At 41.8% G+C, this 27,483-nt stretch overlaps 1 protein-coding gene and 1 long non-coding RNA gene across 14 annotated transcripts in view; one reads left to right on the top strand and one right to left on the bottom strand.

Annotated features, from left to right (window-relative positions):
* The window catches only part of TACC2 (transforming acidic coiled-coil containing protein 2), a 131,404-nt gene extending 105,100 nt beyond the window's left edge, over positions 1-26,304 (bottom strand). For 8 of the 12 annotated variants that reach the window (XM_080597092.1, XM_080597103.1, XM_080597104.1 and 5 more), the window contains exons 1-2: positions 14,209-16,075; positions 11,410-11,487 (exon numbers count right to left, since the gene is read on the bottom strand). In XM_080597092.1, coding sequence (XP_080453218.1) covers positions 11,410-11,442 — 33 coding nt within the window. In that variant the 5' untranslated portion in view covers positions 11,443-11,487; positions 14,209-16,075. Of the gene's footprint in view, positions 1-4,706; positions 4,898-9,936; positions 9,997-11,409; positions 11,488-14,208; positions 16,076-16,491; positions 16,616-26,195 lie in introns of those variants that run through there. The other 4 variants (XM_080597102.1, XM_080597105.1, XM_080597100.1 and 1 more) reach the window with 3 other exon arrangements.
* On the top strand, positions 8,053-21,439 carry LOC308197125. Of its 2 annotated transcripts, none has more exons than XR_013952596.1 (4): positions 8,053-8,449; positions 16,467-16,644; positions 17,347-17,568; positions 18,180-21,439. It is a non-coding gene; the product is annotated as an uncharacterized lncRNA (long non-coding RNA). The 2 variants fall into 2 exon arrangements; XR_013952597.1 differs by lacking the exon at positions 8,053-8,449 and adding an exon at positions 16,254-16,373.
* Positions 26,305-27,483: the final 1,179 nt, after the last annotated feature.

Genomic DNA, 27,483 nt, shown 5'->3' with positions numbered 1-27,483 from the left:
AAAGGAGAAAAGATGGAAACAAACCTTTTACACTCAATATTAGCAGTATCTTTGGAGTCAGCTTAGAGATAAAGCCAACACCAATCAAGACACAAGACTTGAATCCAAGTCCACATTATCTCCCTCCCAGCTGAACAATGCTCAGAATGCCTCTGAAGTGAGACGGGGAGCTTGAGCCTCTGCCACGCTGCCTTCAGTAACAGTAGCTGTAGGAAAAGCTGCAGTCCCAGTAGGGACAGCTACAGAAACCTAGAACGCAAATTTGGTAATGCTGCATCACCGCTTCTTGAAGGTAAATATGCACGTGGGATCTGCACCCATGGAGACATGCAATAGAAAAAATATATAATAATAATAAACAAAAACAAAGAACCCCACCACAACTGTACTGTAAATTGCTGGGTTTGCTCCAGGGAGGAGCAGAGTCCCGTGCAAAGGGAAGGGCTGTGACAGGGGTGTGCCAGCAAACCCCTGGGGTTTGCAAGTCCAGGGGGTTGCTTACAAGAGGTAGCGGCACCTTTCTGATGGTTTGGTGTTGCTTGGTTGTTCGTTTTTTTGTCTTCTGATTGTTTGTATGGCAGAAGTGTCCTTAGAAGGCAACGAGAAGATGGCAAAAGCTGCTCTGAACAGTAACTGAGTGTGTTCTTCAAGTCTAATGAAAGAACTGGAGGAAAAACAGCTGAGTGTAATGCAAAAACGAAGTCTGAATGAAGAAGCTGCCACTTGAAACCCTCTGGCATAGTGAGCAATAGTGAAAGAGAAGCAAAACTGTTTCATCAGGTCACCCTCAACATACAATCACTGCTGGTTTAATTCCGAGCTGTAATTGCAAGAAACCCAAGGCACACCTAAGGTAAAGACACATAAGTGTATGCACTGACCACAGGGGAACTACTTCGGAAGACTGTCACAGATGAAAAGCACAGTGCACGATTCCAATTAGCTTCTTATTACTCTAATTTTACTCTCAATTTCGGATTTATTTGGTTCTAGATACAGCCAATAGATTTCCCATTGCAGAAAGTTATTGGCAGCAAAATGACATTTCTCTTTGTGCACCTGGTGTGCGCTCACACAACCAAAGGCCTCTTGATGAGAGCCAGGAGTGAGAGACACCCAGTGGACAACAAAAGCCCATGTAATGAGCAATTGAAAAGGTCAGGGCACACAGCGAATATAAAAAGACTTCCTTTGGACTTAAGGCAAATTTGATTAACTCTCATATCCTCTGCCTCTCCCCGGAGGAATCCCATCACTACAGCTTTGTTTGCAGAAGTCTCCTTTATCACACCGCTTTCCGCTGGGACGGAACCAAGGGCTCGGGGTTTCATGATTATTAAGCATTTACCCAGCATGTGCTGACATCTGGCATTTGGAATATTTATCTGTGTATGGATGTTGGCCCCAAAACCACAGCATATAGCAAAAAACTACTAGAGCGTCAAGATTTATACAAGAAAAGTTGTTTTCTTTCCAGCCAGAAAAAAAAAAGAACAGAAGAGCTTAGTTAGCATGTGGGGGTTTGTTTTGCTTTTGCTGCTTTGTTTTAGGAAGACTTGCTTTTGTTTGCGTGAGAAAGTTTGCAGTGAGAGTTCACTTCAGCAAGCGTACTTGCGTGCAGAGAGAGCAAACTATGAAAAAATGCATTATTAATTATCAGAAAGAAAGAAAAAAAAAACATAAAAACAACCGAAATGGCGATTTCTGGGGCCATATGCATGTCCGTGGACCAGTCACCAACCAGCAGCACCACCCCCGCAGCCCACAGCCCTCCCCTCTCATTTTTTAGCATCGCTTTAGGGACCGCAGCGAGCCGAGGGCAGCGATTCCTGCCCTGCCAGCAGAGGAGCTCCCTCAGCTGGCAGGGCCTGACACCACGCACGGCCAGACTTCCGAGCATGGGGTCAGGACAAAACCGGGGCGATGGGCTGTAAGGTCCCCCCCGGCCACACCAGGCAGCCTCGGGGCCGCGCTCCTAGTGCAGGGCTCGGTGCTAGCGCAGCACGGCGCTCGGCTGGGAGGTGGTCACGGATGACTGCCTCAAAACCGCAGCGCGATGAAGTATAATTTCCAGGCCAGCTGCAGACAGAAATGCGTGCATTTCCTTCCCCGGCAGGGCAGGGAGAACCACACGAAGAACCCCAAGAAATTAGAGCAATTTACAAATTTGTCCGGACGCCTCCAGCAGTTGGCGAGAGCAGCGAGAACTACTTCTTTATTTTCCTGCCTCTCTACCACCATCATCCTGGTTTTTCTTCAACTGATCTGGGCGCTAGGCAGGAGGAGTAGCCCACAGCTCTTCTCAGAAGAGGAAGGGCTGAATGTTTCGTCTCCTTCTTCTGAAGCCTGTGTCATCTTCCACAGCAGAAAGCAGCGCAGCAAAGAGCTAAGTCATTAACCTACCGCAGGCTTAGTGCCTGCACGGTGCTTCTAATTACTCTCTCTTCCAGGAGATCAGTCACTGAACTCAGAGGGCTGCTTTAGGTTACAATCTCCTGTCCCACTGACCTGCAGTCATCCCATTCCTGGAGCCGCAGCGTGGTCGGGGTGCCTCCTGCACGCAAATCTCCCAAGCACGGCTCCACGCAGCCATCTCCAGCTTGCTGCCCAGAGCCTGGAACCCCAGGAGCCCCACAACAACCTGAAGCTGCCCAGCAATGTAGACTCGGGTTATTAGAGAGAAATGCTTTATTCATCTCCGTAATTCTCAAGGTAACTACGTAGTATAGGCACTTAAGTTCCTGCTGTACCTGGGTACCTCCTCTCACCGAAAATAGGATGCTTCCGTGTTACAGAACCAGAATCACTGAACCGTTTATGTTGGAGAAGATCTCTAAGGTCATCAAGGCCAACCATTAACCTAGCACTGCCGAGTCCACCACTAAAACCCAGAAGTGCTACGTCCCAATCACTTTTCTCAGCTGTAAGTGTTAATATTAAGTGTTAATATTAAAAGTGTTAATATTAAAAGTGTTTATATTAAAGTGCCAAGTGTGAATATTAAAAGAACGACACCACGGGAGGGGCAGGTTGCAAAGGCAAGGAGCACGGCCACAACAAAGGAAACAATGAAACGCACTGTTCTGCAGACTACATATAACATTTTGCATAGACTGCTGGGGTGGGGGGCTTTTTATTATTATTATTTTACTAGTGTTAGGCTTCTAGGGATCTCCTGTTTAACGGGTTATCGTTCTCCCAGCTAGCCCTAAAAAACTGCAATGGGTCACGGAGAGATCTGATCCTTGCTCGAGTTCCTGGCATGACCAAATGTGACATACATTAAAATAATATTTGCCACCCAGCTCCTGTTGGAGCAGCAAGGACTCGCTGACACCCTCTTTACTTCTTTCTTTTTTTGGAGCAGCCAAGAAGCGAAGTTGTCCTCTTACCTAGCCAGGCCAGAGCGCACACAGCCTGGAAATGGTATTTGCGAGGGAAGCTCAAAGGAGGATTTTAACAGTAATACGTAATAAATCTTACTGGTCTTCTACATTTAATTTACTATTTAATCAACACAAAAAAAAACGTGTTCTGTGAATCTGTGCCAGCCAGCAGGAAAACATAATTCCATTTCTCTATCAAGTTTTTCAAATTGGAGCTAGTTATGCAAATCAGGAGCTGAACTAGCTTTGCAGAGCATGCTTTTTTATTTTTAATGAACATCTGTGGAAACAATTAAAAAGACTATATTTTGTTCAAAAGTATCATCAGAAAGCTGATGTTAAATAAATTACTTTTGATGTTGCAACACACACAGCCTCTGAAGTGATCTACTACAGAAGCTTGCAGCTAAATTCACTCTTGTATTTGGTTCAAATGTTGCATGCTCCTTTTTTCCAAAGGATTCTGAGATTATAAAAAAAAAAAAAAATTGAAAGACTTAATGAAATAATTAGAAGTCAGAATGCAGAGGTTCTCAGCAGTTTTTTGCCTATCATAATTAAAAAAAGAAAAAAAGAAACAACAACGAAACAACAAACAAACAAGCTGGTCACAGAGCGTATACCAACAACAGGAGGCACGCTAACCATCCCACTCTTTTTTCCTTTACGCCAGCACTATTTAAATGAATAAAACTGTTTCTCCTGAACCGCGCAGCGCGATTATTTGCATTAAGCCCTGCCACAAGCATTGGCCTCTGTAGGAGCACGCAGCAAACCTCCAGGATCATTTAACCGTCCTGATGGCCTGGAGCAGGCGCCTACGAGTGGTTTGGTTTTCTGGTTTTCCTTTACCAGGGAGAGCCCCGTTACCACCGCAGCCGCAAGGATTACACACAGGGCAGTACTCAGGCTCGAGCTGCTGCCCCAGGGGGGGATTCCCGTCCTGCTGCAGGGATCCTGCTCGCTCAGCACCTCGCTGCCCGCTTGGCAAAACCGTTGGTGTCTCAAGAATTGGCTCAGCTCCGGCTCACAAAGCACAGGAGGGCCCTGGTGTTAAAACCCAGCGCTGGCGCCCCAAACAAGCGAACATCCTTTGATTTCTCCCTTTCCCCCAACACAGCAGCTTCCCCTCGCACCCTCCTGGTGCCACCACACAGACCTCCTTTTACAGCAGGTGCTGGTGTCACAGCTCTGCCTGCAGCTGGGAGCAAACCCCGAGGAGCTCCAAGAAGTTTCCATTCCCTGTAACCCCCGGCGTTTATGGAAGGGGAGAAGCCGGAACAAGCTTTTACCCGTCCCAATCGATAAACCAGAACTCACCTTTTGCTTTTCTCCCCGTCCTCCACTCTGAGCACGTTTACACGTATTATTTCCCCCGTGCTTCCTGGCTCCAACCACCCACGCACATCCTTGCCAGGGACAGGGGAGCGGCAGCAGCAGGACGTGGGGCGAAGGTCGGCCCCACGCACCCACCCCTGTCTTCCAGGAACAGCCACCGCGGGCAGGACGAACACACGGTCCCTGTTAAGGGTGGCAGGGCACGCTCCTCCTCCGCCAAGCCTCGCAGCCTGGTGCCTCTGCAGGCAACCGCCCAGCAGCAAAGCGTGCACGTGGCGGTCCTTGGAGAGCTCTCGGTGCCGTGTTCTGCAGCGATCGCTTATTGTGCTGCAGGACTCGGCTGCAGGGAAAGGTGGCCGGGAGTTGTGCACGGAAAGCCTTCGGCGATAGCCCGTTCCTCCTTATTTTATTGCACTTCAGCACTAAATCCGTTTCCGAAAAATGGCACTGAGATGTCGGAAAATAGCTTGCTGTGATTCTTAAAACAACCAAGCTAATGTCAGAGTTCCTGAATTAGTCTAATGCCCTGCCACCTACTAAAAATCAATGAAACGCGAATATCCATGCCTATGTCAGAAAAGGGGACAGAAAAAAAAAAATCAGGTGAAATTTTTCTAAACAAAGTTGCAGAGGTCTCATGGCTGGGAGGTACTCTTAATATGGCTGTTGCAATTTTTAAAGCAGGTTTTAGGAGCTCCCTTTTCACTCTTTTGGCTTTTTTTTTTTTTTTTTTTGACGACTATTCTGCCAGTACAGTTACTGAGTAGTACTTAGATTTTTCAATGTTTCATCCTTAACAGTCTGGAGAAACTGAAGAAAATTAGACAATGAATGCATATTGCTTTAACAACCAGACGTTTTCAATCAAATCAGCAAAATTACTGATCATGGGACAGGAACAAATTGCTAATTGACACCTTGGGCCAAGCTTGCGCTCCAGATGACAGTTAAGACCTGAAGGGTTGCTCTAGAACTTGGTCTTGTCACATCGCAAGGGAGCCAGATTCTGATTTTGATAAACACCCTGTGCAGCAATCCGTGTTATTCAGCACCTGCCCAGTGTTGAGAGGAGCTGGGGAAAGCAGTTTACAGAGGAGGATGAGCATCATGACCACTTGGGTGTTGTCTTTAAGCTGACAGAAGGCCAAAGATCATGACTACCTAATAAGTTGGGTGTAGTTACGATCAGATGCAGTCTCCTTATGGGAGGTTCCATATAGAATTTTGCAACTACAGTAGATTTATTTATTTTTAATCAGTAATGTTGTAATTTGCCATTGTTTCTGGCTTGCTTTATTTTTCTCTCTCATGAGCAGTATTTTATGTTCATGCATTTTCTAATTAAAATCCTCAAAGTGACAGGAATGCAAAAGTTGGCGTTTGCTGGAGGTGTCCTTTAAGCTGCTTCTTACAAACTCAACACGCAAGCAAAGTGCGATACAGTAACAGCAGTATTTAAAAAATTTGGTTACAACCTTCTATTGTACGAACCTATGACCTTTTCTTAGACAAAAAAGAGTTACTTTTCCTCCTGAGAAATAAATCCAAACCTACTGAAATGACTTTAGTTGCAACCATAAAAATAAACCCCGTTGCATATATACATATATAGTCACCATCTGATCCTTGGTTTAGCATGCTTTACAGAATACACGTCCTCTGGGCTACAGCAAAAGCAGTTCAGACCTTCAGGTTTCACTGCTCAGGCTTGTGACCTTTCCAATCCACTGAGGGTACTAAATTGTTTATCTTCAGATCCTTGTAATGTCAACCTAAGCGTCTCCTCAACAACTTGCTGCTGTGTTTAAGCTTTAGTCTGAATGTGCATACCATGAGCCTGCGCTGGGCTGGATGAAGCTTAGCTGTATCACTGCCTTCACGGTTCTTGTTAACCTAATCTTCCCATTTGCTTATGTAATTGAAGTTCAGCAGGCAAAGAAAAAGTCAGAGTTATCCTTGTAACGCCATTAGCCTTCCTGCAGCTTTTTATTTTCCTTTGTCTCGTTGCTGACAGGTGGATGAAGGCCTGATGAATATCCAGGTTCTGTTCTTAAGGATGACAGGTATATTAATACAGCAAAGAAGAGAGGGGATAAAGTTGATGATCTCAGGAAAAAAATCTTCAGCACAATATTTGTAATTCAAATTCAGTACAATTTTAGCTAGAATAGCTTTCTGAGTAATTCTTAGCAACCTACAAATAAAATATTTGAGAAGATGCAGTCAGATTTATATGAAGTACTATTAGGAAAATCCTCTCCAAGTTCAGATCCAAACTCTGCTGTCCTCACCATCTGATAGCGTTTGCTGGCCCAGTTATTTCTAACCATCCACAGATGTGAAAAATGTAGGTTCAACATTCTCACACAATTTCCAAATAGAGAAATGTAGTTAATAACAATAGAGGTTTTTATAAATATATGGTTCTTTTTCCTTTTCATCTGTACTTGTAAATATACATTCCCCATTAGAAATGGTGTTGGCTTTAAAGATGTGAAGAAAGCTTTACCCATTAATTCAGAAGGGAAGGAAAATCTTCCAACTACCTTTAAGACCAGTCTTCCAACCACCTTTTAACTACGCTTTCAAATTAAGAACCCTGTCACAACTTTGAATCTTCATTCTTCTTTTATTTCCCCTCCTTCATTCAAAGGGAAGATGAGAAGAAGTATAATAATTATTCATTAAAGTGAGAAATGTCCCAGAATTCACAGTATTTGCATATATGAATGTTTTATTCCCTTAAAACAGATTTTTTTTTTTTTTTTTGTGAATTCAGACAAATAGTTGGTATTACTTGCCATAGAATACGGGACCAGTAGTAGCTATCATTGGAAGCAAGCATCAATGACCACGGTGACAGCACGTAAACGGGAGCTATGTAGGTAGCAGGAACACACACTGCCAGCGCCACTCAGCTGCAGACAGATGTTGACGCAAAGGATGTGGAGCAGTTCTGCTGCCTTGCGCACTCCTGATGTGCAATGGATGAAATGGAAGGAGAAGTGATAGAAAATGATAGCGTAGAGAGTAGAAGAGGTGAGTTGCGTGCAGGGTGACGGTGTCCCTCATTAAAGTGCTACAGGCACAAAATGATTATGCAGAAAATTGGGAATGCGTTTTTGTTGCCAATTGGAAATAAGCAATGGAATGTATCCAGATGTTATTGCACCATCCAAGAAGTATGTAAACACACAGTATGAGCTCCGGAGCTCAGAGGGATTTGCCCAGTTATCTTCCGTGGGAATGGGGACTGAAGCTGGGAAGCTGGTGGCGTGCCCAGTGTGTTCTCTGCTAATCCCCGTAGTGCTGGGAGCTGAAAGTAGAACCCCACCAGTTAACTGGACCCATAGGCTTAAGTGCATTGAAATATGGAAAAAGCAATAATGGAGAATATTAACTGCAGAACGGGGAGCAGTCAGATTTGTTCACAACAATTAAATGGAGAAACCCGAGCAGGAGCACAGCGTGATGCTTCAGACAAACAAATAGACGCTTCAGAAATGATGGCCCCTGCAGCAAGTATGCATGTGTTGCCCATCTCACACATTTCGCAGTGAAAAACAAGCAAGAACAAAAAAGATAACCACACATCAGGATTTATGTGCGAAGAGAACTGAACAACAACATCGATGTGAAGTAACTGACTTTGTCTGGCTTTTCCCTTATTCAGAAAACAAAGGAGAAGAAAGGATAAAGCAAAAGAGATAGAAATAAGTTCTGTGGTAAGTGACTTTGAAATTTCCTCTCCCACTCTGGGGTGAAATCCTCGCTGCTAGGAGTTCACTTAAGCAGCAGCAGTTTGCACCATCAAAGAACTTTACAGTCACTTGGTAGCTCTGGCTTTTTGTGAGAAAGGCTGTGGAAGACGACGGCTCTCCTCCTCACAACTCTGAGGGGCAAGAATTGAAAACCTCCGTTAAAATCATCGCATATTAGAAAATCTAGCTCATTCTAGTTTTAGGAAGTTTTGTGTTGCCCAACTTTTTAAATAGCAGATAGTTTTGTCGGTCCTAGTCAGCTTGGTTTCTTTTATAAGTGAAACTTCCCCTCTGTGAAACTGTAAGCCTTATTATGGTTGTGTGGATGATTTCTGAACGTTTGGTTTTCCAGAAAATTCAGGGAAAAGCTTGAGCTTTGCCATTCCTCTATACTGGCCGGTGTGTTTGGGTGGATGAAGAACTATGTGTCAGATGGGCAGCGCAACAGCTGAGATCTTGTAGAGCTCCAGAAACAATAATTCCTCTCATAGCTTCCCATTAAAGAGGCATTCCTTTAATTTGATCTATTTTCCCTGATAGAGTCCGGATCTCTGTTCTTCTAGATTGTTTCTTTTTCAATTTAAACACATTTCTCTTCACGTGGAGTTTTGCTTTTCAGAAAGAACGCCTCTTAAAAATACCATACATGTAATTCAGCCTAAGCCCAACGCGCCTTGCCACTGGCAGGCCCGTGTTTGGAAGCAAGCTCTGTCATGCCAACAGGGCAGGGCACAAGCCTCAAATCTCTCAGCAGTTCAGACTCCGTGCACTGCTAGAGCAAAACAGCGTGGTTAGCGTATGTGAAATCACCGTGTTAAATATACTGCTGGCCCCTGCCTCATTTGATTTATTATCTTTAATAATTTCTACTAAATTTACATTATATTTTCCTCAGAGGATGGTCTCTACAAGACAGACTGGGTATTTATTTTCCTGTAAGTGCCCACTATGCTCTTCATAGTAGCATATTTATTCCACGGACCTTCCCTCTTACAAAATGAGTCTAAACTTAGCACGGACTCTCCCATCTTTAACGCAAACCATGTGCACAGCTCCCAGACGACTCAGCTGAGAGCTGGAACTGGGGAATGGTGTTCCCTGATAAAACCACAAACAGAAACAACAACTCCTGTCAAATGGTGCTGACTGTAACAACAACATCCACTGCTCTGTTTTAATTGTGTGAGGGTGCAGAGGAAAGCCAGCACGCAAAGAGGGTCAAACGCAGGTTGTTTTTCTAAAGCATAGATTGCTACCAAAGTGGAAAGTTAAAAGAAACCAGATTTTTTTTTTACAACTTGCTGAAAACTTAAATGTAGCTGCCTTGCAAATTTGCAGTTAGCGTCAAAAAAACAAAAGCCAAAAGCACATGCAGAAGAAAAAGAACAGCCAAGCCTGATGCTAACATTTTGAAATGCAAACCATGCAAAGCAGTTTTCGTCATCCACTACCTGCTGCGTTCCTTGGCTGGGCGGCATAAGGATGACTTTATTTGCATTGGGGACGTCTGACTGAAAATAAACGTATTTAAAAATTCTATTGACTAGATGAAGCTTGACTATTCATTAAGGGATGCATTTCAAGGGCTGTTCAGCAGATTAAGTGGCTTTTAACTGTTATTGCTATTTCTATTTATTTCTCTGTTAATAGTGACTTTTTAAGTAATTTGATTTTCTAGCATTTGCTTGTCTGGAAAGGAGAGCAGAAGCTTTATTTCCTTATTGAAAAAGAAGAGCTTTTTATTAAATTTCTTAACAAATTTAATAATGTTTAAGTACAGGCTTCTTGGTGTCAGGAGGACTCCTGAAGATATATATCTGGCTTTCAGAAACTTCCTAAGTGAAAGGTGTATATATTGGAGGAGAAATTCTCATTATTTAGTTGTAGGAATGAATACATTCTCCTGTTCCTGACCAATAAAAAAAGCTGGGGCCAAATCTTGTGGTAACAATACAACTTGGCCAGAACAACCAACAATTATAGCAGATTGCTCTTTTAGAAACAACTTCAAGAAAAAAATTGGCTAACTTTTAATACTGATTCCTTTGAGAGGGCCCACTGTGCAATGCACAAGGTACAGCAGATTTGCTCAGAGCTGAAGTGGAGGCAAAATGAGCCCTAATGCATTTTGCCATCTCCTATAACATATGGATGAAGAGAGGATGAAACACGTTCTGGTATTTTAATTGTCAAAATAAACAAATCACAACTTTTATTCAAACCTAGATCAACATATTAATGTCTAATTTAACTGTACACAGCTAGCCATAGCATATGGGTTCCCTTCATTTCAGCAATTCAAAAAGAAATCACCGAGCAGCAACACGCATTAGCGAAGCACCCTTCTCCTAACGGGGGTGTGAATTCCTGGGTCAGCACAAGTACATTGCAAGGTCATTTTTGAACAGGGAGAAGCTACCGTGTGTCAGGGCCTCGGGAGCACCCAGAGACATGGCCTGGCCCCCCAGACCCTTTTCCCCCTGCCCATGGCCCCAGCCCCCATTCCAGCCCGTCCCTGCCCTGCCACGTGCCCGCTGAGCCTAGCTGACCCATGGGCTGACATCCAGGACCCCTCTTGGCCCTTCCCTATCCCCACGGAGATGCCAATTTCTAGGGCTGTCCCTCTGCCCTGCTCCCGGCTGGGAGGTGGGACAGGACAGCCCTGGCCACCCCACGGCGCTCCCCACAGCTCCCATTCCCCAGGGTGCAGCCACCCACATGGTGCCTCAATGCCGTGTGCCATTATCATTGCCACATTAACAAACAAACAAACAAAAGTTGCCCTCAATTACCATTAACGACAATTAAATACGAGCGTAACTGGGAGCAGAAGACAAATGTGAGGCAAATGGCCCATGGACAGATTTCTGTAACGTTTGCTCTCGGGCAGTAGGGAAGGGCAAGGCAATCACAGTCACACTCACCTGATTTTCTGCACTACTGTTCTCATTGCCCATTTTGGTGCTGACGTCCAGTGTCACACAGCAATTAAAGAAAGATCACTAGAAAAAAAAAAAGGAAATTTTCTAAGTCTTCCATTAAAAAATTAAATAAAATAAAAAAGCTCAGAATTTTGGAGGGATGTCATCTCGGTCAACCTGTCAACTGCCCCTCCTGACATACAGTTTTGCAATGATTTCAAGTCATAGATTAGGGGAAAATAGCTCTTGGGGCTTTTCTTTTGTAATCTCTCCCTGCTGCCTCTCCTACACTAGCTCTGCTAGCACTAGGACAGCCACTTCTCAAAACTCAGCTTCGTTACTCTGCTTCTGGATTATCCAATGTCATTTGAGCAGAACGGCGTTTTCCATGCCAGAGTTACTTTGGATAGACAGCCCATAAGAAAACCTTATTGTTTTAACCATATTCAAACCGCTTTTAAAATTCTTTTATTTCTCTTGGAGATCCTGGACGGAGCTGCGTGCTCACTCTGTCTAGAAGCACAACGTTAAACCCGGCTGTTTCTGTAACAGAAACTATTTTCCATTTATGCACTCAGCTTTAAGAAAGACTAAATGGATTTTTGTCCTTGTTATTGTAGTTACACTCTGCTTTTCTTAAGCAATATCCTGCTTATAATTTTATGTTCTGAAACACATTTTCTTTACACTTGACCGGATCTGCCTGCCTTAATTATTATTGGTTTTATACTAGTTCAGTTCTAATTATTTAATTTCAAAAAATCCACCAAGCATTAGAGCTGTAGCCAGCAGCTCTGGAATTAGTGCCTCCCCAGGCACCACTCATGTCTGTATTTTTTTCAAGAGGCAATTCAATGGGAAATGTACACGACAGAGATTCAGTTGTAGACATGTACTTCTTGTTCTACACATTCTATTTTGGAGCTCAGGCATTTAAATCCACTGTATTTATTGTATTACTGGATAGGTGAAAATTACACACACTCTCTCTTCATTTTTTTTTTTGTGAGATTGGTCTGTGGCACGTGTCAAGAAAACCTCCACTAAAGTCAGGCTGTAAAAGAAAGATTGCACTTTATTAGCCAAGGAAACCATATAAGCTTTTAAGGAATGCTGTTACGCGTTACTGCACCACTCTTTTTTTAAACTTGAAAGACTATTTTTCTTCACAGGAGGCTTGGAGAGAGAGAGAAGTTTGGTGTTGTGCTTATAAGCTATGCTCTGTTTAAACTTGAGTGTCTTCGGGGGATATATTGGTGCTTGAACTTGCTCCTGTTGAAATCCCTGGGCCCAGGACTGCACTTTTAGTGATTAATTAGCAGCACTAGCTTTTATCTGCTAACACAACTGCCAAGTCCTCTACTGTTTTGAAACAGTACTGGAACCAACTTTAAGACCGTATGGAATGTTTTCAAAGTGGCTATTCCCCAAGCACAAGGTGCTCGATCGGGGAGTGCTGTGCATGCACAAACCTCTTCAGGTGCAGCCCCGTGAAATGTTCCAAGGCAGCAGGTTAAGATTATAATATTTTACGTTTCCATTGTTATGACAAAACATTCTCGAATGCAGTTTGAGCAGCTAACTAAAGTTACAATGCACAGGAGAGAAATAACTTCCCTGTAACAATATGCTTCCTTCAACAGCCACACATTTCCCTACGAGAGAATATACTGGCATTTCCGTGCCGCTGATCCAACAAGCTTTTCCTTTCCCTGCTCCGTTTCTGCTCCCACAGACGTGATGTGAAAACAACAGGAAATTGAGAGCTCTCACAACTATCCCCTCACAAGCACTTGCAGGAATAACGTGAGCTAGGGAACCAGTGGCACTCTCCAAGTCCTTATGGACTTATGGCTAGTTGGGGTGCGGTCTGGTATATCAGTGGCACAAACTGCAAATTCTACAATTTTGTAAAGTTTGTCAAGTTCTTGAATGGATTAGACAGCATACGATATAAAGTTGCTCTGCTTATTTTAGAGTGAATTTACTTCGGTGCATGTTTTCAAGGCTTCTGCACCGACTCAGCAAAACTGACTGTTAAGAACAGCAACTGCAAATAGAGACTGAATTTGTAAAACTGAAAACAAAACACTTGAAAATGAAAATACATTAATGACTTATTGCTTTCTATTTAAATGTACAGCCATTAAAATATAAAAGTACAAAAACACCCCAAAAGTGCTAGCTATCACAAATTTCCACTAACATACATGTCTCACCCTCATCATGTCTACTTACTCTTTTCCTTGCTTAGAGCATGAAATTTCACAACTGTCACATAATTGTCGCATTACCATTTTCTCAACAATGAAGACAAAAGTCATAAGGAGGGAATAAAGTATTTATAGATTCTCTAATAATGAAATAGGCGATAATAATTAATAATAATGAGTGAATTATGCTGCTGAGCAACTGAGATATTTCTTCCGATTACAATGCAATTTTAATCTTTTTTACATACATTATTTCTAAAACATTTTCTCAATGCACAAACATTACTTAGGTTGTAAAACACATGCACTTTATCATATGTATGGAATTTCAAATAAACATTATAAACATGCTAAAAATCTATTCATTAAATAATCATGGGTTAACCTAAAGATAATCTTTCTCATCTTTCCATACTATCTTTTACAATTTACATGTCATTACTAAAATTATTTTAGCACTACATATCTCAAAACTGCTCACTAGTAGCAAATTGGCCATCAGCCTATAGAAACTTTTGTACACGGACAGTAAAACAACTGTTTTCCTGAAAATGAGAGAAAGAGCGAGAATGTTTAACTTTACACTTACATTCTGGCATTAATCTGGCAGCGTGGGATACACTGACGCTTTCAGAGCACGTCTTCATTCCTTCCATCTTCACCTCACACGTTTTCACCTTATTTTCCTCCTACTTCTCCCCAGACTGACATGAACTGTAGGCTTTCTTTCAGGGACCCACCTTCATAACCTGCTCAACAACCAACTTGCCTCCACCCCAGGCAAAAAAGAAAACAAGTTATACCTCCTCCACCCGGCCTCCCCCTGCTCCTGGGAGGCTGCCGTGGCTCTGCATTTCATAAATTCTCCACTAATGTTTTTGCACAAAATTAAGCCTGGAGAAAATGGGCCTTGGTCAAAACAGATTTCACTTCTGGTGTCTCTTGGCCTACGGTACAGCCAGCGCTTCCTGCACCACAAAAATTGTTCAGTGAAACCGTATCAACAACACGGTGAGGTTACACATGTTGTCAAGGGAAAAATAGTGTTGGGGGGAATAGCTACTCTGCACTTTGTTTTCCAGCTCGTTTGTGTGTTTAAGTTTGCCCTTCATTTTCTCTTAGTACTGTTGAAAGCGCTCAGAAATATCTGTTAACAAATGTTGACATTCGTGTTCAAGTTATGCTGAAATCATTTCCCATTTAATCGTCCTGAAGGGTGGAGACATGACAAAAACTCTTTGAAATGTGATGTTGCAAGAAGTACTGGTTTATGAGTGAGCTAATTGCTGTTATTAATGTTCATTGTCCGCTCAAGCAATGCTTCCACAAAGGGGTGCTCAGAGAGACAGCTGATAACAAAAGATAGAGTATCATTAGTGGTAACTCCAAGGGATTAACGAGTTTCTGTACTCACCAGTGGTGCTCGCTGGTGCTACACAGCAAAGGAATAGTAAACTGTGGGTTTACTGCACCTTGAAGAGCTGCACGGCAGCATTACTGAGTCTAGCAGGTCAAATTCCTATTTACATGAATAAGAAGCATGAATTTCATATGGTAGCTTATGTGCTGGGTGGTGATATTCCTGTGGTTGTTCTCTGCTCCCCAAAGTCTTGGTCTACAAACATCTGGCTTGAGAGCATTAGCGTTAGGCATGCAATGAACAGCTGCAAGGCCAGGGACGACATGAGTAGCCCTGCCTTTACAAGCTTTCATTTTTTATGAAGTTGGTCATTCAGAAATCCGAGCCCCAGGCATTATTACACCTCCTCAGGCCACTGCTACTGATAAAGAATTCCACAGATCAGAAATAATTTGTATTCTCTGAGCTTTTGCAGGTTTTATGTTAAGGTACATATGAATGTGTTTGGTGGCATGTGGGTAATACAAGACATCAAATAAATCTGTGCTATACCCCTAAGAGTTCAAGATGAAAAAGTCAAGGTCTATAGTGAAGCTCAGAAACTAAAATATGTGAAAGCAGCTGTCATATCTCCCCTTCTCTGGTCTCCCCATCCTACTTCATGGTCCGGAAAAGCTGAAGTTCATCAAATCAAAGTTTTAGTATGCTCTTCCTTGGAAAACAAAATATGGCAACTGTAAAATTCGTTGTCTATAGACAACAAATTACGAAACATTTTTGCTTAGGCTCTCTGCCATGAATTTAAGAATGAGGATCCTGTGGGAGCTCAGGAAAACACAAGCCTGATAATATACCCTCACTTCTGCTAGCTGGATTGTTTCCTCATAGCAGAAACTGAGCTCATATTTGGTGCTTTTCCATTTCTAAAGCTAAGGCAAGAAAATGCCACAAAGTGAAAGTGAGGAAGCTGCCTTGCAAAACAGCAGTCTGGCACACGCTTAGGGGAAAATGACCTTTTGGTAGTTGATCGTGATCTCTGATTCTATATTTGTATTTTTTATCAACACACATGCAAAAGAGAATCCCCCTTTGGGCTAACCTTGTGTAAGGTTTGCAAAGCCACGCAGACAGCTGCACTACTGCCAGAACCATGAGTCATGAGGGAGCGACATGCATGCTAACAGGCAGCAACTGTGCTCTCTGATCTCTGGACCCACAGCAACTCTGTTAGAGAACACTGACATTATATTTTTGGCCTTGGACAGAGATGAGGGCTTTGACCTGGTCAGTTTTCTGACCCACTCTCACGTCTCAGGCCCTATCCCAACTGTGCCAAGCAATAGTTATTCACCGCAAGTTGTTCCCTTGCAGTGCTGCTAATCTGCTCTGCACCAGTATGAAGTCAAATCACTTTGTGTAAACCACTAAGTGTGAGAGCACTCCTCATCCTCTGATGTCTCAATTTACTCTCTTTGATTTTATGGTAGAACTAGTGGGAGAAGAGGTACTCACATGGGGCTGCTTCACTGTGATTCTTCATCCACGCCTCTTCCTGGAGGGAACTCAAGCTCATCCACAAAGATCGGCCTTTCTTGATCAAAAGAGGATCTAACCTGGGAGGACTGGAAGACTCAAACTAGGAGAAAATACAGATCAGACTTAAAGGTAAGCTATGTGTGTGGTTAATGAATCAGGCATTTCAGTAAGATCCAAATAGTTTGTCGTGAATGATTAAATTTAATGCTAGTATACACAATATTTGTTACACTTACCAACCACATGCTACATTAGCTTTTATAAATAGAATACATGCTACCTAAAGTATTTATATGAGACAATTTCATTTGGGATCATTTTACTTTATGGTAGAAATACTGCCAAAACAAGATAAAATTTTTATGTTTCTTACTTGCACGTATTGATAAGACACACTAAGCACTGAAAGCTCTGCTGAAGCACTGAGCATAAAGTTATGCACTGCTGTTCTTGTAGGTAAGAGAAAAGAAAGGGGGAGTGTTCAGAATTTCACTCTTCTCTGGCCTTAACTAATGCAAAATAATTTGTGTTTTCTGCATAGTACAATAATATCGTAGAGATCAGCAAGAGTGACTGACCTACAGTAGTCCTTCAGCCCTTGTTTTCTCAAATTCTGGCAGAGCAAACATCAGGATCTGGGAGATAAATCATAATCTGATCATTACAACTAGTGAACATGTAATGCTTTAAAAGTACAGAACTTGGTGGGGAAGACACTGCTGAGCAACATCAGCAGCTGGATCTGCTAAAAAATCATGCTGCTGTTTGGCAACAAAAAGCTGAGCTAGCCTGAGAGTTGTAAAATGGCATTTTGCTGTTCTTCCCCCAAAGAGAACCAGAACTTGCCTATAGGACTGCGCACAAATATTTGGCAATGCACGAGTCCAAAAACATCTAGATTTCGGAGCACTTCTCTTTCCAAACCGCGTCTCTACCAGCATTTTTCCACCAGATTCCATATGCAGCACTTCAGGCAGTGGGTCCAGAAGAGACAGGCAGCTCTGCACAGACGCACGGCCTCACTAACCATCCATTTCCAGTGGCTCTGGAGAGGTGGGTAAAGACGTGGTAGCCAAGTTCCCGATGCCACAACCAGCAAGCTGTGGGGGAGGCTGCCCTACATAGCTCACCTGGTCAGCCCGTGCCTATCATTGCACAGGACTGCAGATGATTTCCTTGTTATTACTTCCTGCCTTTTATAAACAGCTAATTACGATTGATGAAAAGTATCTCGCCCGTAACGTGTTATGAGACGTCAGTTGTGAGACCGTGTAATTCAGGTCCACAGCTAACTTGGCAGAGTGCACGTGTGCTTTCATGCTCGCAAAGCACACAGCCACCCACTAGAAGTGAAGGATGCCTGTTCCTAAACCTCAAAGACAAGGTACGAAGAGCATTACTCTGACTTGGGGCGAGTTCTGGAAGGACTGTTGGGAGATCTGAGGTGAAGGGTGGATTTCTGGAACCTGCTGACTCTGCTGGTCAGCCTGCTGAGGTGCCCAGTCACGGCACTGGGGATGGTGGGACACCACTTGGAGAGACAAAAATCCACGTTACGTTGAGGCAGAAAGGAGAGGTAAACAAGGCGGGGACCAGTTGGTTTAACACACATAACGCATGGGAAGAACACATCACAAAGTGAGTTACTTCTTGCCCCTTTCCAGATTCCTCCTCCCCCAAACTATGTTTCTGGCTGTCCCCTCTGAAGAGTTCACCTGTTTCCTCTGGCCACGAGTTCCCGTTTTTCTCCTCCCTTTGGCCAAGAGACTCAGTGGAAATACAAGGGAGAGCAAAGAGGTGCTGCGAGGTCTGGCTTTCTGCTATCTGAGGAGAAGGGCAGAGAGGAGGCGTTAAAAACTAAAATTGCCTCCTCATTAAAAATGCCTCCTCAGAAAACGCTTTCTTCTATCTGAGGAGAATGGCAGAGAGGAGGAGGCAGGCCGTAAAGCTGCTCAGGAGGTGAGAGATTCCTTCCTTCTGGTTCTCTTTTAGCCGTGGAGCTTTAACCAGCTGTCAGCAACTGTCCGTCCCGAATTGTGGATGGCAGCAGTATTTCATCTCCTGCTTTCTTGGCCTGAGGTGTGTGTTGACACGGCAGAGCTGGCAGGACGCAGCTGCTCCCTGGGCCGTGTGTTAGCACACCCTTCACACCCACACGAATGTCACAGGGGAGGAGAGCTCCTCCCTGGGCTTCTACACAGCCCCCAGTCCTCAGAGCCTTTCCTTGGGGTTTGGGCAGGCAGCAGACGTGCATTGATCTTTTGTGCTGGCCTAATACACGAAAAAATCATGTATACGCACGCACACATGCATATGCACACATGTATATATGATATACTATGCATATATAAATGCATATACCCTGCAGAGGTTATATCCTTCATCATGTCAAAGACCATTTAGCTCGAAGCTGCTTTTCATTGTCTCATGATAGTTGTTTGATCACCGGCTAAGAATAAATTAGGTTATAAGCTCAGCAACTTAATATTTAGCAATGAATAATATTCTCACTCCTGATGTGCTGTTTTATCAGCAGTGAGGGCAGGCTATGAAAATAAGTCTCTCAGGAGACTGGTATGTCAAGATAGTTTGTTAATAGCAAGACTTGGGGTTGGTTTCAGACCGAGCAACGCTTCTGGTCCAATCAAGTGCACCAGATCGTGGCAGGACTGCCTCTGGGAACTGAGTCACCCACCTCTGAAATTGTATTCAATTGAATTTTGTAGTCACAATAGTGTTCATAAGGCCAGAGTCGTTGTTTACGACGATGCTGAAGGTGGCTGAAAAAAATATTTACTTTGAAATGAAGTTGGTTGTGTCTTGCCAACCTTCTTTGCCAGGAAAATGGTTACATTAAATAAGCACAGTGCTTCCAGGTAGGTAGGACTACTTATGCAAGATCTTCTCTGATTTACAAAGCAGGATTAACACTGCCAACGTTTTACAAAGGTGGAAACCGAGGCACACAAAGGTTGAGTGATTATGCCATTAATATATTGTGTAATTGTGGACTAAGCAGAAAACTGGGGCTACTGTTCAGTCCTCAGAACCACAGAGGCATTGTTAAAGACGTCACAAATACAGAAGGAAAGAAAAGCAGCAAGGCTAAAATAATTTTTACATGTTAAGGATAATAATTGCTTAATAATGAGACTCTTTCCTTACTGTCATTGCCATTGTTCCATCACTGTTATAACAAAATGTTTAAAATGAATGTAATAAACGAATGCTTACGGTGAATGTCAATTATAAACTGATTTTTCCCCTTGACTCCTTCGATTCAGCTAAGCAGGCATGCAAAACAAGGTAAAGAGGTCAGTTAAAGACAGTCCCTGGAGTTCTTATGATGATCTGGTGACAATGGTTGGTACGTGAAATGCACTTGCTCTAACTTGGAGCTCTTGATGTTTGCTCTTGTGGCAGTGTCTTTTTTAAAAGATGATCTAATGCCATGTTGATGGGAAGTGGTGCTAGCAATCCACGAGGCTTGCTGATATAAAGTTAACTAAGCTGCTCACTGTTGTTACAGATGGCACAAGCCTTCATCCTTCTGACAGACATAAACCTAATCAGCTTCTCCTAACGACAGATTTAAACTCATATAACATATTGCCTTGTCCTGCTGCGTCTACACTATTTATATTCATGTTATCATTTTCCACTAATATAAACAATATCCAGTTTCAGAAGTTCACTCTTAATTTTCAGGTGTATTTTTCCGTCTTTATTGTCAGTAAATACTTTGGGCACAGGCTTTGCAGTATTTTAACCCAATCTTGGTTTTGATTTGGAGAAGTTTCCCTGGACACTAGGCTCACAAAATATTGTTACACAGAACTAGGCACTATATTTACATTTAAAAGCAGGGACTGTAATGATGATTGAAAAATTGGGAAGAAAATCCTTAGAAATCATCTGCAATATTGGTTTTCTGCATCTGGAAACAGCCTCGTTCAAGATGTCAGTTCCCCATTTTTTCTCAAGAAGATTTTAACACCAAAATCTAATTATGTTTTTTGAACATCAGCTGTAGTTATTTTGGTTTTGGTCATTATGACTGATGGAACTTGACAGATGAACAGATGAAATTTGATTCTGCAGTTGGTTTCTATTTATCTGCTATTTATCTATTTATCTACTAACCGTCATTGAGCTGTTTTTTCCTGAGAAAATAACAAAAGGTAATAAAGTGAACGGAAACAAGCAACATTGGACTAGTTTTCCTCCAGCTGCACCTAAGATGTCTATAACCATTGTACACAGTGCTGTCACTGCAATCCAGTGGCTGGATTTGTATTTGGATGTGGACTCAAAAGTGAAAATGGTAATTCACTGGCGTGCAAAATCACGAGTCAGTGACAATATCTCAAATGATGGCAGAAGAGACCATTGCAACATGAAAAGCAGCACTCAAGTTGTGTAGCATGACAGATTTTTCGAGATTTCATCTTTCAGATACAAATACCATGTGTTTATGCAAACCTTAGGACCGTCTCTTCTGGATACTAAAGAAGACCCAGTTGCTTTTTTTTACTGCATGTCCCTGCCTTGCTGGCAAAAACATATTTTCTGTTAGAACAGGAGCTAATACGCAAAATGATGCCTAGGCTGATGCTATCTGCAAGTTCACAGATGCCATAGGTTTTTGTCTCCCAGGTGCAATTGTTTTTAAGTCATCACAAAGCACTTGTAGATATTACTGAATGAAAAAATACAAAACTTCTGGTCCTAACATGAAACCATGACAGAATCAGTCACTAGTACCCAAAAAGTTGGATAGTAACCCAATTTCAAGTCAGCACAGTTAGCACAAAATAAGGCCTACAGTGTTCGTCCAGTTTAAAGGCCATCTAAGACTGGAGGTTATACAATACCACCTTCTGTAGTTAAAACCGTAAAGTGAATAAAGATTGTACGTTCTGGTACCCAGATGTGATTTTTTTGTGTGTGTGAGCAAACTCGTATGGCTTACTTGGTGTAGTCCTGTACATCTAGAATGGAAGAGTATTCTTCCCTAAAAAGTGGGATAGCCTGTAGGCTGACCCAAACCTCTTCAGACTTCAGAGGTAAGGAGAGAACTTGCCACAGAAAGGTATGTTGAGATTGTGGGGTATGTTAATGCAAAAAGCTTAAGGTCAATTTCTGAAATTTTTGAAATCTCTTTACCAATAGAAATGGTTTAATAGTGCCACGGTTTCAATACTGGAATAATGCAGGGACTAAGTATGACATGCGTAACAACTAAGAAATGGAAAGGCTAGTTTATTAGAACACAAAAATGTCATCCTTAGTGAAATAATATTCATGCTCAATGCTCCTGCAACACATCACCTTTTGATGTAAACAGTGTAATGAATTAAGAGTCCACCAGAGAAACTGAAGAAAAAAATACTTTAGGTAGACCATGAATTAAACATCCTGCTCCCTTGCAGCATGCAGAGATTTTCATATGGGTTCCATAAAATTGTGCAATGCTCCAAATTTGTGGCTAGAAGCAGCTCTTTCCCATAAAGAAAGCAGTTAAGTGCAATTTTCAGTTTACAGTGGCATGGAAACTGTGAGCAACGGACAATGTAGCAAGTAGCTTTTTCCAACAGCTAGTAATAATTACTCTAGTTTCAATTCAATATGTTGTATATGTAATACAGACAGACACACAGAGAAATAAAAACCAAGTCATTATAGGCTAATCAAAACTTCTGGGAAGATGAAAAATAGGACAACAGCTCACATTATGCTAGGATAATAGTAACAAAAGTGAATGACAGCTATGTCTAATACATCCCACACATATTTCCATCAAGTGTTAAGGAATTCACAATCTATACCATGTGAAAAAACAAAATGGAGCTGTTTAAAATCTAGGCGCACAAGGTCCACAACTGCAGATTTATTAAGCTGTGCTATAAAAACTAGGATTTTGTTACTCATGTTTTGTTACTCATTACTCATTTTTTATACTTTTTTTTTTCTTCCCTTCCTGCAGCAGTCTTTGTGCTCCTGGCTTCAACAAGATGTTGTGTTGCTTACAATGTCAAATATTGTTAACATCAAGGATTATTTGTGCTCCAGAAGACCCAGACATATCTCTGCCTCTTTTGGAGGGTGAGCAAAAACTGGACATTGAACCTTAAGTTCATGGAGGTGGTGTTATTTGGCTAACACTTCATAGAGTCATAGAAAATAGGGCTAAGGGAGAGTATATCTCCTTCACACACACACCCTCCCCTTTTTTTTTCCAGGTCTTAGAGAGGAAACCTGTTTTGGGAATGGGAGAAAATGCTCTTAAACTATCTTTCCCAAAGAACTCCTTAACAAATGCACATCACTTGGTCTAATTTGATCACTTCCTTGGTCAGATCTATTCTGCACAAACAGCTGTAGTGTTGTGTTGGTACACTCCTAAAGTTTCTTGTTTTCCTTCATTATCACTAAGGAGATTATCACATGGTCCTGTTTTCTTAATCACAATTACATTGGTCGTGTTTCCTTCTACAATATCTCTGTTGCAAATATGGTGACTGTTCACACACAAAAGGATCATTTCTACCAAAACACTTTGTTGTTTTGGTAGCAAGAAAAAGTGCTTATGCACCCAGTCAGCTTGCCATGAATAAGAGAATCTTTTCTGGTTACATATATTCAGAAAAGCAGATTTCATCTAGGTAACAAATTAAATCATTCTTACCTTTATTTATATAGACAGCATTTACTGCTAGGAGTCCTATACAATTCCCCACAGCACCCTGCTGCTTTGGACACGAAGCAAACAAATACATCCTAATCCATCTGCAAGGATTCAGAGTTGGCTGAGTCTTGGGTTTGCCCAAGAACCAAGAGCGCTAGTTGGATCATATGCTTACTGTGAAACCAGAGAAGTAAATGAGTCTGTCAAGTCCTAACGCGCATTTTATGACAAATTTATTTTGGCAAGAATATATATTTCGGTATTTTGTCAAACTTGCTGAGCCTTGTATATTCTGGACGTGTGCTGATGAGCTGACATATTTTCACAGTACCCTGTACTCAAGAGCTTCTAATGAAAAATAACATACAAAAAATAAATCAAACGTTGTTTCACCATGCCATATTTAGAAGCCAGTAGTTAAAAAGAATTATGTCAAGAAAAAATAAAAACTAAAATTTTTCGTACTGGTTATCAGCAATGTAACTCTTCAAACCATTAGTTGTGCAATTGAATGTAGTATCAAGTAATTGAATTTAAACTCTTCAGTTAGGTTTAAGCTCAGATCGTAGATATAGGATAAATGTTTACTCTCTTCAGTCTTGTTATGGAGTTAAGGGGCTTCTGTAAATGTTGTTCCACTGGCATCAGAAAACACAAAAGCTGATGTGAAAGTTTTCTTTAGGTTGGGTAGTGGCTCCTGCCGCCCCCAGAGTGAAGGCCCATCTTTTCAGACAAAAGGTCAGACGTTAGTATGAAAGCTTAATTTGACTTTCTTTGTGGAAAGAAGCAGCACAGCACTGATTAAAAGATGCTCAATACTACAGGCCCCCCATTATCAAAAAATGTCATCAAAGATTAGAGAGATAAGAGGATTTTAAAGAAAGCCTCAGGTGACAAGAGGAATATCCTCAGTATTCTTCAAAAATACTTTCCTCCTTCCTGCCATCCAGATGAATAGAAGTTGCAAGTGAGCAGAGAGACCCTACCCCAGTCTGGAGCTGATTTCACAACGTGAACCTCCACAGAGAAGTCTCCTGCTTCCCTCTCCCATCCCTGGGCTCTGGAAGGCCTCCAAACTATTGCTTCCCATTCTATTTCTGTTCTGCTTGTTTTGTATCATGCCCCTCAAAATAATTAATAAGCAATTTACAATATGTGACTTTTTTATCAGGGGGAAACGGTCTTCGGGCATATCTGTGAGTACAAAGTACGTAGCTGGAACTGGGGGCATTCACTGGATTTTTTTTTTTCAGTGGGTTTTTTGACAGGTGTCCTTTTAACCTGTCCCACAAACCGGTGCCCATGTGACAATTCAAGCACATCTGGTCACTGACAGGTTGCTTACTGATAACTAACCAAGCTATAGCACAGCAGACCAGGTAAGACCTTTTTCCTGGACGAGGTTGCTTTAAGTTTCTTTCCACAGCTTGCTCTGGGATTGTCAAAAGGCTTGATGAAAAATACTATCTAGATAATTCTGGAGCACGTGCAAACTGATCGCTGATCTCTGTAGAGCAGGGTAGCCAGGCCCGTCGTTGTCACAGATCTCTGTCTTAAAGATGGAAAAATGCACAGGTGTAGATGTGGATGCAGATGCAGATGCAGATGTAGAGGGTAGGGCATGGGAAACTAAGCCAGCGAGGCTTAGCACTTCCACCCATAGGCTCATCCGACTTTTCTGGCCAACTACAAGCCATTCTACCTTTCTCATTCCCCAGATCCCTTTACAATAATATTTATGGAGGTATGTATTAACATCCAGTCAATTCATCCCTGAATCGGTTATAATAACGTTTTCACATGAAGGAATGTATTTTTTTTTCCTGAACTGCATAGCAGGTTGTTAACCCATCTCTTGGGGTGTGTAAAAGAAAAAAGATCTGCTCCTAGGTAATTATCAGCTTGATAATTATCAGCTGTGAGAAATAAATTCAAGCTTTAAGCACCCTATTTAGCAGATAAGATCAGATTTTGTAGGAGATACCTACAAGGAGCCTGTCTGTCATTGTTGTTCTGTGTCTGTCAGTATGATCCTTAGTTTCTGCCTGAAGATAAACCTATCTTTTTAAAGACGGATTACTTGAAAAAGAGTTTCCAAAACATACCCAAACCCTGGCAATATAAACCGTAGTCATCAGAAAAATGCAGAAATAATTCAAGTTGCTGTGGTCTTACATGTTGGCAATGTATTTTAATATAATGTCATTAATGTTCAAAATAATAGTGTTATGATCAAGTTCTTGTTAATACCAAATTAGCGAAGCGTTCTTTAATCTGCTTGATTCTCTTAGTAGGAAAGACTAGAAGTGACTTCAGCTACCTCTAGATCTATAAAAGGGTTGGGTCACCAGAGGTAATATTCTGCCTATTCAGTGTGGTGTTTTACAGCCTGAAGCAAACTTTATTATGAAAGGACAACATAGGATGGCCAGTTCTCACTTCAGAACATGGTCATACATCCGCATACTCTTTCTAGTGACTAGCCAGCTAATTTTATCTCTGAAATTCTGCATATGAAACACATTCTTGTCGTTACATGGCAACTTAAAATCAACAAGCAATCCTTTCTGAAACAAATCCTTAGAACTATTTCTGAAAAAAGAACAACGGTGGAAGAGAGCCATATTTAAAAACTCCAGCATTTGCGAATAGCTATTACAGTCTGTAATGTTGTAACATGTTTTTAAAATATCTATTTTAGGACATGCATACTTATATCAGTCTGTTGGTCTTAGAAAGATACCGATTAAATAGACATCATCCTGTAGACTACTTTTTAGGTTATGTGGATTGTAAAACAAGTTATACAAGAGATCATGAAACTATAGAACCTCAAAGGAGCCTCTTTTTTTTTTTTTTTCTGGTAAGCAGAAAAGTTTCTTTTACTTATAAGACACTCCCTTTGCCTTTTGGTATTGTCTAAAATATAATTAGCAAACTGTTCTGAGTCTAGACATTTTTAAATTTAAAGAACTAAGAAAAAATTACTTACCAATTTTCCTCTAGACTAAAAATGAAAATATACCACTCAGAGTACCCCTGATTTTTATAACCTTCTGCACTCCTTCACTCCTAGCTGGTGTATGGATCCCCTTTCTCCCTGGATCACATGAAAGAGTTCTATTAATGTGAATTGGCTTATGTTTGAGAACACTATGCTGGATAGCTATGAAGTGTAAGGAATCTGACCCAGGGAGCCGCAGGGCTGTGACACATCAGTTCTTTGCAGGAATTCTCAGTTGCTGGATGAGAATAACACAAGATAGGTCCCGTACACTGTGTGCAGTCTGCTGTCATTGTTGTTGTTCGTACACAGGTTGCTTAAGGCAGTGAGACAAGTTCCATAATACGCCAATGTAACTGGAATTTTCCCCTCTGGCTTTCACTCCGGGACTATAACTAAGTGTCAGGCTGTCTCTCCCACTTGACTAACTCAGTAAGTTAAGTTTGGGAAAACTATTCATGACTAACACACTTAACCACGGCATGGCTAAAAGTTATAGTTGCCTTAAGAAAAGCACTGCAAGCCTGCAAACACTCAAAGTCTGGGAATGCTGGTAGATTACCTGGCAGGAGGAGAGAAGGAAAAAGCAGAAGTCTCTTGCCACCGTGCCATTCTTCATCCCTTCGCCTGTGTTTAGTCTTCTCTCGCCCACACAGTCAGCAAGGAGGGAAAGCAGCTTGTCTTGTCTCACTACGGAGAAGATGGATCTTACAGCCCACTTGTTTGAATGCAGTGGTTGAAGAAAGAAAGCCCAGCAACAGGGTTAATTTTACTCCAAAGGGAGCAAGCCTTAACTATTTTACATAGAACTAGAAGAGCATTACGTCTGTGACCTTTGTGGAAAAAAAACCTGCCACTTCAGCATGGAGATGTCTTAACTCCCAAAGGAGGTGTCACTGAAAAAGGAAACCCACGGCAATCATCAAAATGACTTTTAAGCAGAGTAGATTTTCAGTTGCACTTCTGAAAAATTCTCCCTTGGAATACATTATTTCAGAGAGGCAAAAACGTATTCCGTTTTAACAGGTTAGGAGCTAGATGCCTCTAAATACATGTAATAAAAATATAATAAAATCAGCACAATATGTGAAGAAATGACTGCTGTGATAAGATAAAGCCTACTGCAGAAGTGCTTAGGTTTAAGTTAACTGCTTGCACGGTGTTGGCAATGTCTAAAGGGTGATAACTGCCAGGGATTGCTATAAAGAAAAATGAATTCCTATGGGTTTTCTGGGAATACAGAAATTACTGGCATATTAAAAGTCCAAATAACTGA

The sequence above is a fragment of the Anser brachyrhynchus genome (assembly GCF_964034855.1).
Source record: "Anser brachyrhynchus genome assembly, chromosome: 6".
NCBI classification, from domain to species: domain Eukaryota; kingdom Metazoa; phylum Chordata; class Aves; order Anseriformes; family Anatidae; genus Anser; species Anser brachyrhynchus.
Note: the sequence above shows the minus strand (reverse complement) of the source record. Positions and strands in the feature narration are given on the sequence as shown.